At 44.4% G+C, this 13,187-nt stretch overlaps 1 protein-coding gene across 1 annotated transcript in view; it reads right to left on the bottom strand.

The window, feature by feature from the left end:
• Nucleotides 1-12,724, bottom strand: part of TAF4B (TATA-box binding protein associated factor 4b) — a gene marked incomplete at both ends in the record, with an annotated part of 71,325 nt that extends 58,601 nt beyond the window's left edge. Inside the window, one exon of the mRNA XM_080611519.1 lies at nucleotides 12,430-12,724. Within this exon, the coding sequence (XP_080467645.1) occupies nucleotides 12,430-12,724 (295 nt within the window). The remainder of the gene's footprint in view (nucleotides 1-12,429) is intronic.
• Nucleotides 12,725-13,187: the final 463 nt, after the last annotated feature.

Raw genomic sequence — 13,187 nt, 5'->3', positions numbered from 1 at the left:
TTTACTAAACTTGCTTAAAAATGTCATTGCTAGCTCTACTCTTTGAGAGGGCACATATAAGTTTATCATTTAATTCCCTTAGAGATTTGGAATGCATTAAGTGGTTTGCTTTCATGTATCTGGCTATTTTGTCACTACGCATTAAATTTGGTTTTTAAGCCAAGCTGTCAAAAGCACAACTGCACAATTTCCACTTCTCTGAATCACACTGCATACCAGAAACAGCATCATTGCCAGTCAACTCGACTATAAGAGTTGGAGCTTTTTTCCTGCTCTTGGTTGAAACTCTTCTGAAGTTTCAGGTAACATTTGGCAGAGATGGAGGCTCTGTCTGAAGAGTACCCCATTCTCCAGTCACTTGAATGGGGGAGAGTTTCCTTGACAAAATTGACTCAAGGGCAATACAGCTAGCAAGCTTATACAAATACAATACAGTTCATATGCAAATTCATGAACATCTCAAAAAACAAAAGTAAACAAAAAACAACCACTAAAATATTAAGAAGTCCCAGCAGTCCCCTACATTTGACCATCACCAACAGCACTGTACCCTGACATATAAATCAACTTTCCTCCTACTAACAGGATTAGTCAATGTAAGGACATCCATACTTCACCAGAACACTGTAAAATAACTTTAGGCTTATTCTTGGTGCAAGCATCCACAGAAGTTACCTAAGGCCACTCCAGTGGTTATAGCCCTGATTGGAACATATGAGTGAGATGATACCTGTCTACTTCCATATAAGTTACAGTAAGAACCTGTTCCACTTGGAACAAACATTAATTGTCCTGTATCTGTTCCATCTGGCAGTGTCCTGGGTTCAGCTTAAACCATGACAAGCAGAATTTTTAATATGGTGGTAGCCTTTTCATGTCAGCAGCTCTTCTGACAGCTAGCAAAATTGGAACTCCCAAAATCAACAAACCCAGTATCATAGTAATCTACTAACTGTCTTTTGTAGGCTTAATACTGTAAATTCCTGATGCTAGCAAGAATAAAGCTGAAAACAAATTTGAAATGGCTGTCATAGCTACAGATTTGTACAGTGAAGAGCCACAAGACATCACTTCAAGCATGAAACACAATTCTGGACAGTTACAACCTACTGTCATGAAGTGACAGTAAACTGGCACATGGATTGTCTGAAACAGTTTGAAAGCTGTTGAGAATGGCATTTATTTTTTTACTTCTGGTTGCCATAATTTATGTATACTTCCGTGACTTAAAAATACCTCCAATCTTTTGATACACCCTTTCTGCCTTGAAACAAAAGCAACAACCCGACACTGAAGTCAGTAGCGCAGACTCCAAGAGGAGACACGGGAAGTGTCTTCTGCCAGAAGAAAAGGATCCATGGTATTCAAACTCAGTGTCTGAAGTCTTATACACCACATACATCTGCACAACTTTGAAACAGGGAACAGCAGGTGATGGTAACCTTGAGGTTATCAATAAAAAGGTCACATAAACAGACTCATGCAGCTACCAAGATAGACTACTGTCAGAAATGAAGGTAAGTGCAAGAATCCACATTGTTCCCTTAGGGGAGAGGAAGGAAAAGATATTTCTTATCAAGAGCTGTTACATTCACTAGAAAGCAATTTTTGACAAACTAAAAGTGAAAACAGATCAGGTCTTGCAGTCACTGCAACTCCACAGCAAAATGGGGGTTGGGACTGACTTCTGAGCAGCTGAAACAATGAAGTTTCAGGTAACACCACTGAGGACAGCATTTAAAACCAGAAAAAGTATCTGCAATCTCTGACCAAAATATCAGCACTAACTGTAGTTACTGAACAGCAATGAGGCATCTTCACAACACCAAAGGTGCCCTCTTTTAGGTAACACTTCCAAGAAAGATGGTTTTACTGAAGTTGTTTCAGAGAACAGGAAAGACTTTCTCACCAATTATGCACTTTTGATAGTAAGAGTAAGGCTACAAGGCTGTTCCCATTTTCCAGTCACAAACAGAAAACCTAAAGTGACCGGCTACCAGCAGGGATGAGTTCTTGCATGTTCTGCTGGAGGACTCTGGTGTCTCACAGATTAACAAACAGCCCTTTTTAAAATGAATTGAGACTTCTGCCTCTGGGTATATTCTGCCTATCCTGCCAAGAAAAAAATCCTTTGGAAAGTTATTTCTTTCTCCTGACTGCGGGACAGGACAGTTAAACTAAAATCAGCTATTTCAGCCCTTTGTTCCCTGCACACCTTCCTTCAGCAAGTCTGAAGGGGAAGGAACTGGCAACCAAATCCCAGCTCAGCTTCCTCCAGAGCTACTCAAGAGCAGCCATGCTACAGCTTCTCACCTTAAAGAGGTCTCATTGAGATCTATGCCCTTTCTCCCCAGTGACCCGACCTCCTGGAACAGGGGGTCCAGGAACCATGCCTCCAGAAAGAGTGCCCAGCATCACTCCTGCAAAGCTCAGGCAGCCACAACCTACAATAGCCTCTTCCTAGGCATGCCAATAGTGTGTGCCAAGGAAAACCAGAGGCTTTCTATCAAAATTCTATTTGCTGCTCAAACCCGAGATACCTCCACTATGAATTTTTGTTGTCCCAGTACCACCAATAAGGAAATCCAGCTTTTTCAGAACTTGGTTAGAATACACTTCAAATTTTCTAAGCTTTAGCTGTGTTTAGCATTCAACCTGGGATCAAGAAACAGAGGTTAGAAGGAGGAGCAGCTTCCAGATACCTCTTCATTGTAACTACAGACAGAGAATCAAAAATTCACGAGAGACATGAACAAGATGCTGTGGGATCATGGCAGAGATCTGTTTATGCCACTGAACATAATGCCACCTGCACGGGCTTCACTGTAGTTCAGGGAATGGTGTCAAGGAAACCACACTATTGTTAATGTAAGCTGTGCTGCCAACCAAAGCTCAGGGTTTCATCCATCAGCACTGAACACCAATGTATGCTAAAAGCATCCCATATAATGACAACTTTCACCACATAAGACAAGCCTGAGGCTGTTTCTGAAGGGGAACATCCAGAAGGAATCTCCTGAGATGAGCCAGCCAGCAGGTGTGCTCCGGTGGAGATACACCACATGCTGTTACACATGAAGCTGAAGTTGTCGAGTTAAGCCACGACTTTGATTACATGGTTTCCAACAAAACGGCTCAACACAACAGCCCTTCGGAACTGCCGGCTGAGGAGCAACACGAGGAAACAAAAATAAGCCTCTTGCTCCTAAAATAAAGTGCAAGCAAGAACTAACTGCATTAGATACAATCCATTTAAGAGAACACAAATTACAACAGCCGCTTTCAAAGAAGGATAAAATTTAGCTTATTTCAAAACAAGGGGTGCCTGCATCAGGTACGTAGCCAACATCAGTAACGTTCACTTTAACACCAATTACAAATACAGGGCTAAATGAGACTTTCAGGTCCCAAAACGGTAAGTGAACAGCAAAAAATGTTTTACAAGAGTAATGTTTCAGAGCTCTCTGTTCCTAAACAAATTTAATTCTTTCAATAAACTACTGAAAATAAAGGGATAGCTTTTAAGGCAGTTACAAAGTAAGACCAAGCTTTAAAGGGGATGTTTTAGCAGGAAACTGAATGGCAAGTACAAAGGAATATTGGTTTTAAGTTTCTTAGCCCAACTAAAGGCATTCTTAAAAAAAAAATTAAAAATAAAAAAAAATAAATACATGCATTTTTCCTTCTTCAACCCCACTTATTGAGCCCCACAGAACACATTACTTAAAGTTACAAAACCACAGTACAGACTGAATAAGACAGACCCAGACTGGACACTATTAGAGACCCAGAGTGTTTAGGCAGTGATCATATCAAGGTGGTGTTTTGTTACAGACTGACTGCCAAAGAGGCAGAAAGCGTTAATGAAATACTGTGAAAGACACAATAGGCAAGTTTGGCACTGAAGTGACTTAACTTTCACAATACTTCCATAATCTCTCTAACATGTTGAGGCTGTATGTTTTCAGACGAAGTATGGACATATCTCAGAAATCACCCTCTGTGCTCTTTTCGTCTGTTCCAGGGAAGTTTCTGTATTAATGGGTCTTTGACTATCTAGTGTGTAGATATCGTAGTCTCACAAATGAGATGCCCTATTCTGAGTTCCAGTGAAAGACACCTTGTTTTGCCCAAAGATATGTAGTTCATTTATTTCCAGGTCAGGAGAAAAGTTCAAAAGGCATAATCCCAGAATGTTTTCATGCCACAAAAGAGCATAGACAACCTAAGTAAAATGCAATACAATGTTATACCCACAAGTTCATTAAAGAAGTTGATTGCATCTTTCCCAATTGCAGAAACACTACATTGCAGATTCTTGTAGACTTTGACTGAAACTTTTAAGGTTGCACCAGCCAGGGACTAGCCCTAACCACAGACATCGCTGTCCAGTTGATAGCACTGTTTCACAAGCATTAATGTCTCCCAGATTGCCTGGGTTGCTGTGAGAAGCTATTCAAACCACCATCATGCATTCACAGCTCTGTCACACTAAGAGCTGGAGGGGCACATAGCCCCAGGGAAGAAGTCCCCAGGAACTCCAACTTTTCTCTAGCAAGGTTCTGGGCACCAGCTTCTGAGACGCTCAGTACAGACACAGCCTTGTCAAATACAGGAAGCCAGGAAAGGGATGATGGTATCTCTTCTAGGCAGGGTGGAGCAGAGTCTGATAACCTATTGTTTCACATAGCCTGGAATAATGGACACCATGCATCTTTCTGAAGAGCATAAACAACGTCCCCTCTCCCTTCCTTCCTCCAGGAACTAGACAGTAAGTGCTAAAAATGCAAAACTCTGAAGTAAAGTTTCACATACTGCTTCATCACTAAGTCTTATCCAACCTGTTAGAGGCTAGCTGTTCACCAATACATTTTGGTGCCCAGATGAGTATCTCTATTTAATAGACTAGCAATTGGGCCCCCATAGTGCTGATGCATTTTCACAGAATACAGGCCCATGTTTCAGCTCTCCTTGACTGCAGCATAGTTGAGCTTCATTACTTGAGAATATATTTATATCCATGCCATTTTACAGTTACAGTAGGACTCTTGTGCAAAAATATAACTGTCCCAGTTGCAAAGTAGTATACCTTTTATTTATAGCAAACAACAGATGTCCATATAAACCACCTAAAGAAAATCTGGACATTGCATTGATTCTTGAAGGGGCTGTAAGTAACTGACAGGTCATCGATGTTTTCTAGGCATAGTTCCAAGATGGCACTACTGTTTCTATTCGAACTCAAAGTATATATTTATTACACTCAAATCCCAAGAGGTTTTGATTTTATTGTGTGTAGGCACATGGGATTCCTGGCCAATAATGCGTTCCACAACGCAGAGTCTCACTTGATACTGTGAAAACATCTAGCTCTTGTCCTTGGGCCATGTCTTTCAGCAACTGGGATCATTTCCCATCAGCATTTCCCCACCTCATCTTTGTGGTTTGCAACTTCGCTACTTGAGGCTTGGTTGCTTTCCTAGCCAGTAATCAGACAATTCCAGGATTGTCTACAGATAAGATGCTCTGACTTAAAAGTTCCCTGGGACCCAAGTTACCTCATGAAGGATCTTCAAATATTTGCAGAGCTGATGGAAGTGAAACAGTCCCTCAAAAGAGTCAAAGTGACACTTTCTTAATTTCAAGACAATTGTTACTGCACTGGAAAAGGCACTGAATCTATACACCACAACCTCTTCTAGTTTGCTGTGTACTCCTAGTATCCCCTGGAGTCAAATTCTTTAAACAGCAAGTTAGATGCTTGGCACATTGCAGCCATATATATACAGTGCACAGCTCCATAAGGACCAGAAGGTATGCTAACACCCTGCACTTACCATTTCTAGAAAACTGTGAGCTATTGAGCTGCTGCAGAGAAAACTGAAATTTACAGAGTGATGTAGCATAAAACTTGATTTCAAACCAACAGATGCCAAAAACATAACAGCTGTCTTGTTAGAGTTCTAATAAAGGACCACATCAGTCCCCTTTAAATCTCTGTCTCCTTTAAATAAGAAGAGAATCAACTCAATAGAGATTAATTTTGCAATGGAACACTTGTTTCCTTGGTGTTCACATGAGGACTAGCAGAAGGTTAAATTCCATTTATTTTCCTCTAGAAATACATACTGACCTCACTGTTGGATGGATTTTCACCTATTTCGGTGAGGCCAAACAAGGGTTTAACACTGAATTGTAACACTGATTACCACCCAGCTCTAAATGGAATGGAGCAAACAAAAATTCTTGCAGAAGACAGCAAAACCTTCATGGAAGTATTAGCTTCTGCCTACACTTATACTATGGAAACCATCATCAAAATAATGTGATATTTATCAAGTGGCTAGTATTCAAGCCACATATATGAAGGTGGTCTGAACAGACTTACCCCCTCCAGCACACACCGTGAGCTGCCCCAAGCAGACTGCCAAGCAAGACACCACCAAGCAGTCAGCTGGACCTGGAACAAGGAACTTTGATTTCCCAGGCAACTCCTAGGAGCAGCCAGTACTAACAAAGCAATCTCCTCTGCTTCCACCAAACTGGAAGCATGCACTAGAAGAGGTCTGCAAACACAAGCTATGAAAACCAAGTGCCATCATTAAATCTGACCGTTCTTAGTTCACCAAATCACCCCAGTAAGATGACTGTGATTCATGAGTTCTTCAGCCTTAACAGACCATACATTTTCTCATCAGCATCAAGGATATTCCATCTGCCGCCATTTTAACCTTGCTTCAGTTGTGATCAGAGACTATCAAGACACTGGTGGAAAAGATCAGTTAGTGGACTTTATTCTGAAGGTGACCCAGACGGCAGAACATGCCTTAATCCTTACAATTTGAATAGCAAACCACTTAGAAACATCTACAGTGATCTCTTCCACTTCGCAATTATACACATTTTTCTTCTGAAGTCATCATAGTTTTCAGAGAAGTTAGCTTCCACAGAAGTTAGCTTCAAGCAAAAAGAATTAAGAAAAGAAGTATTTGTCTTCAGGTTTTTGTCTAAGTGGTTCAGGCAGTACTAATTACTCATCTCTGATAGTCATCAGAAGCTTTGCAACTTTCAGCAACACTCACACAACTGTAACATCCAATCCTACCCACTAAGCACAGCAGATTTCTACCACATGGCATGACAAATACTTGGTTCTCTAAGACAACTTAAAAAAGTATCTGGCACTGCAAACTACTCAACGTGACAACTCATGAGCTTACCTACTTTATCAACATCTCTGGGAAAAGAATGCTGAAATACAATTAGTACTTCTTCCAGCTGTCACTGGTATGTAGATGATGTCATTTTTACTTCTACAAGCTGAGGGGTCCTTTAAATATTGCAAAAGCCACAGAAGTCAGGCTCACATTCTCTCCCTTCTAAGGATTAAAAAAGTTCACTATTCACCAATCTGTAGCTGTAATTTTTTGCAATACACTCCAACTGATTGTAAAATCTGAACAGGATTTAACATTAATTTTGCTAAGCATCATATTTCAGCGCTTCACTATTCAGAATGCATCTGGGTTTTGTGAAAATCTTAAATCCAGAAGCTAGCTTTATACCTTCTGCCAAGATTTAAATCTTAATTCCCACAGGGCTGTGCATTTAATGATATGAAGGCATTGTTTTGCTAGACACATTCAGTCCTGAAAGCAAAATCAAGTCCTACATGGCAGCTGAAATTTCTGCTTTCTTACAGCAGAAGACATTTACTCACTATTTTTTAAGTTTGACTTAGTTCCTCAAGCCTGACAAAGCTTTGCTGACCCCTCCTCAGAAATTAGAAAATAAAGTTGACTGGTGTTGCCTAATGTGAAAAGTTTGCAAAGAATCTATCTGTATAAACCTGCTAAACAGAGGATGCTATTGGGATATAAAAGGTTGCAATCATGTATTATTTAGCTCCTACTGGTAATCCTACAGAACAGGTATTGTGTTCAGACTTCATGATATTATCCACATCCAGAAACTGCAGACTTTGAAGGATTTTCTAGGGTTTTTTTTGTCATGTTGAAACAAGAAATCTTTAGATAGCCTCCTCCTACTTACTCAAACATAATATATAAGCAGTATTTTAAAATCAGCACTTCCTCCTATTCCAAAGTGGGAATATGAAAATAACGAATTCCTGTGTGGTTTTACAACCGAGACACAACTACAACACAAAGAGGAGGATGAGGAGTACTGCACTTGAGAGGTACTAGGCCAACTTCAAGAGCAGAAGACAGCAGCATGCAGATGCTCACCAACCTTTCTATACCCAATTAAGAGAAACCTGATGAGATCAGGCTCTGTACCCCCCCTAGCAGCTTTGGGATACCCACATCAGTCCTCTCCCTGCCACCTGCAGGTGTCTGCATGCCAACTGCCTGCCCTTTGCCGTGCAGCCCTGGCCTCCTGCCATGAGCAGCAGTTCTGCCTCCCGAGCAGTTACCCACTATCAGCCTTGATAAGCTCTAGGCAGTGGAAAACCTGCCAGGGACAAGGCAAAACATCCAACAAAGGCAACCGAACTGCACACAGAAACCAAGGACCTGTACCTGCTGCCATCCCCCTCCAAGTCAGGTGTAAGGGAAACTATACAGCAGCCATGTCTTGCACCAGCTTACTAGTGCAAACGAAGGCAGGCGCAGGGCAACTTCTCTGTGTTGACCCCACACTTGCTCAGGCCCACTGGTGTTAGCCATAACAGAAAGCATAAAACAGAAATACACACACCAGAGGCAGCTGATGCTACAGTGAAGAAAGCTGGCAGCTGCTGTCATAGCCCTGACAGCAGCAGCAGTGGGATCAGGTATGCTTTTTGAAGAGCTTCCTGCTGTAAGCAGATCCTAAGGTAAACAATGGTGGATCCCTAGCATCCAGTCGAGTCCTTTGTTGCTTTATCCCTCCACAAGAGAAGCAGATAGATCTGCTAACTGTCCTCTGAATGCCTGCCTGGACATTCCAGGGCCAGGGACAAAATGAAAGCTACAAGAACAGAGACAGAAGTGACAAAAACTAAGTCAAGAAAAGTAAAGAAGAAATCAAGGAACAACATTCTCTGTGTTATTCTTATGCTTTTGCTCTACCTTCCATGTCTCCAAAGTGGTGCAGGGCCCAAAGACACCAAGGTGAGATAAAGACATTTGTCATGGCCCATGGAAAACTTGTCACAGCCCATGGAAAACTTGTCACTCCTTCCCCTTCCCAAGCCTGTAACTATTTTTCCTGTTTACAGCACAGCCAAACCATTTTTGCTCCCAACATTAAGCTCAAGTTAACCAAGGACCCAATTTGTTAACCAGATGGTCCATGACACAAGACATTTGCAGTTTTGCAAGCATCAGCACAGACCACACAAACAGCAGAACTCAGGACTGAGGCAATACTGCACTTGCCATGCCACTCTGCTCACTGCCAGCACAACATACTGCTACAAACCCTCTGAAATGCTGCTGTCGTGTTGTCAACAAAAAGGGCAACTGAGAAAGGGTTCCTTCAGTAGGTCATACAAATGCCCTCCATTTAGGAAGATACAGCCCAACCATTCAGTCTATGAGCTGACAGCATGCCAGGTGAAAATACCACAACCAAATCTTCAAAGCACAATTTGTCCCTATATATAAGATATGGTACCCTGCTGGAGTTCTGCTGAGTACTAAAACCCCTGGTGGTGGCCAGACATGAGCCAGGGCTGGACTTAACACCTGAGTGCTGGTACAGAAGATACCCTCAGCGTGAAGGAGGATGCGCTGGTCTAAGCATTTGGCTACTCAACTGAAAACTGGCACTTTGTAGAGAAAAACATTGGAAGGTGATGGGCTTGATGTTCAAAGGCAGCATCTCCTCCACACAGCACTGCACCAGCTACTAGGAAGGAGAAAAAAATAACTTAAAGCTGAACCCAGGAAAGTGACAAAAAGCCTTCGTTACTCATGAGCAAGCCTGGGTCCTGCGAGACGTGCAGAACTTGCGAAGCTCAGTGATCTTTCCTGAGTAACTGGGTAAAGTGGTACTGGGCAGAGGGACAATCTGTGCTCAGAGAAGTGAAAAGTCATACCCAGTCATCTGTCCCTCCCACCCCTCCCTCCCGGCTTTAGTCTGTACAAGAGAGAGGGGGAGGTAGAGACGGAAGAGAAAGAACAGTCTAAATCCAGGACTCACTGCTCTCCAAGCCAGGGTGTCAAACACAGTCCCCTTGATGCCCTTCCCTTCCCAGACTGCAGTCCTGTAGAAGCACAGGGACAATGTAGGCTCCAGACCACAAACTGTTCATGAGTACTTCAGGATGACCAGTAAGTGCAGTGCTGTCCAGCCTTCCTCCAAACAAGCGAGTTCAAGTACCTCCCTTTGAAACTCAGGGGGAGGATGCTTTCCATACGCATTTTTCTTAGCAGGTGCCCCAGGTTCAATGCCATGATTTTAAAGCCAAGTGAATTCCCCCTTTTCTATTTTATGCTGCTTGGCTAGAGATTTTGCAGTTTTATTTGAAACAAAAACTTTCCAAGCCTAAAAGTTCATTGGTTTATTCCACTTCCTTTTTTAAGGAGACTAACACTTGTAGATTTAATGCTATTCATCTTGCATTTAAATTTCTGAATAATTTGATAATTCATTACATATTGAATCCACATAGAAGACATAGGTGGAATCCTAATGCTTGCTGTAGCCAGAATGCACTTTTATATTGTCCTTAGGACAATTATTTAGACAGGTTTCCCTGTAACACTGATGCATTTGAGATCTGACAACTTCTGTGCTCCTTCTGGAGCAGGAAACTCCGTACGACTACATTGACAATGCTGCACACTACCGGCACCTCTGAACTTCCAATGCAAAGCCTGCTTGCTTTGCTTTTTGTCCCAGGAGAAAGGAAAATAAGCTGATGCAACCAAGGGGTAACGCTACTTTTGTTACACCTGCCTACTGCCACGATACAAGTCAGATGACAGTCAGCAGCATTCCTTGATGCAATCAGCCCCAAGCTACTACAGAAAGCAAAAGTTTTGCTAATTTGTAGATCCCAAATTACAAGCAACTTGCATTAGCATTCACCCCCATGGAATGATGTTTAACTGAATGCCAATACGTTCCAGAAAATGAAGTATTAGATAGAAACCATGAACATCTGGGGAGACCTACTACAAAGGAATTAATATATTTCCATCACGATTCATTTCAGAGGAAAATTGGCAAGGATTTAGCCTCATCCTTGACTGCTGACTACTCAGACATTATAGCATCATCATGTGAGTGCTGGGAAATCTACAGTGAAACTTACTGATTAAAAACATTTATTTTTCTAATTACATTAGCATTATATATTTCCTTGAGAGCTGCAGGTCTTTGATAAAGATGGGGAAGTAGGGGGGAGAACAGAGAGAATGAAAGAAAAAATGAAAACAAAAATGCAAATATGCAGCAGCAGCACAGGAATGAAATGTAAAACCAGTCATCCTTTCAGGCAACATCCTACCTGAAAGTAATTGCAACAGATTGCTCCAACAAAGGAACCATCCTGGCAAGAAATAATTATAGCAACAAACGGCAATCAAGTGATTACATTACACCTTGGGTCTCAATACAGTGAGAACAAGACCAGTGGAATCAAACTCACTTTTTTGTGGTTTTTGTAAGAAAAAAAAAAAAAAAAGCATTTAAATACAGCCTGACAGGGAAGTTTAGAATGGAGAGTACCTTCTTCCTCTTGTGAGATAGTGCAGGTAGGAGCCCTGGCTAGCTCTGTGCTGCTATCCCAAGTATCAAGCCATCTTTATCAGCACTACACGATTCCTACAGTAGTATTTTCTTTGCTGCTGCTCCAGTAACACTTCACATCGGCCTGACTGTAACAGTGAGCACGATCCTAAGAGGACAGCTTGCTTAGAGGGGGACTCAGAGCCGTGTGACTCACAGTGGGAGCAGGAGTTACTTTGCAGTCAGTCTCTAACACATGCTCCCACTTCTTCGCGTTACTCGTTCACCCGAGTTCCACGAAAGCCTCGATTTAGTCTTTTCCAAGTCACAAATTAAGGCAACTTGGCCACTGTTGTTTTGTTTTGTTTTTTGCTTAGTCCTCCTGCTCCTGGTGCTATACAGCAAAGGAAAAAAGTTGCCTTAATCCAGAGAATTCCAGATCCATCCTTCCACATATGCTATAAGCATCCCCAGTGCTTCACCTACTCCCGCCTCCTGTGCCCTGAAGGCCAGGCGAACACCTCAATTCCCGTAAGTTCGGTGCAGAACAGCAACTCGTCCCAAACTTTCTGGGCAGCCCCGGAAAACTCCCTCACGCCGCGGGGACTATCTCGTCAACCCGTCCGTCCGTCTTTCGCTGCGGCTCGTCCCTAGCACCAAGGGCAGGGTGGCTGCCCCTCCATCCTCCCGACCCGCTCCCAGGCAGCGACATGCCTGCCCACTCAGTCGCGACACGGGCTCACTCACCTGGGGACAGCTGGAAGTTGGCCGGTAACTGGAGAGTGGCCGCGGGCGGACCCTTAGGTGCCACTGGCCGTGGGCCCCCGGTGGCGACCACCCGCACCGCCGGGGCGCCGCCGGTATCAGCCGACAGGCGCGGCGACTCCGGGGCGGCGGAGGGCGCCGGGCCGCCGGGTACCTTGGCGGCGAGGCTGTCGGCAGCAGGGGTGCCGGGGAATGCAGCGGGCGGCGCGACGGCGGCCGCCTGCTCCGGCTGCCCGCCGGGCATCAGCCTGACGGGGGCCGCCGCCGAGGTGCTCATGGAGGAGGAGGAGGCGACGGGACGGGGGGCGGCCGCGTCGCGTAGCCTCGCAGCATCGCGGGCAGGGGACGCTCAGGCGCTGCCCCGGCCGCCGGCTCGCTCAGGGAAACACATGGTGACCGCGCTCTGCCGGCTCCGGGCGCCGCGCACGTGGGCCCGGCCTCCCTTGCCGGCGGCGGGAGGGAGGGAGGGCGGGAGAGGGCGGTGGGAGGACGGGCAAAGGGCGGGCCCACGCCGCCGAGCGCGACCTACTGCGGCGGCGCTCAGCCCGGCTCCGCCGCTCCTCAGAGCCCGCGGTGTTTACCGAGCCACGCGGTGGCCGGGCCCGGCTTCCCAGCCTCGGCTGAGGTGAATGTGGCGGCACCACGGGAGTCCCGGCGGCGGCGGCCTGCGGGACGGGGAGGGTCTCCTCACAGGGAGACGGAACGGTACAGCCGCCCCCCCCGCCCCTCGTTGCGGGACC

This window comes from Psittacula echo (genome assembly GCF_963264785.1).
Source record: "Psittacula echo genome assembly, chromosome: 2".
NCBI classification, from domain to species: Eukaryota; Metazoa; Chordata; class Aves; order Psittaciformes; family Psittacidae; genus Psittacula; species Psittacula echo.
This window is presented reverse-complemented; position numbering and strand designations above follow the sequence as displayed.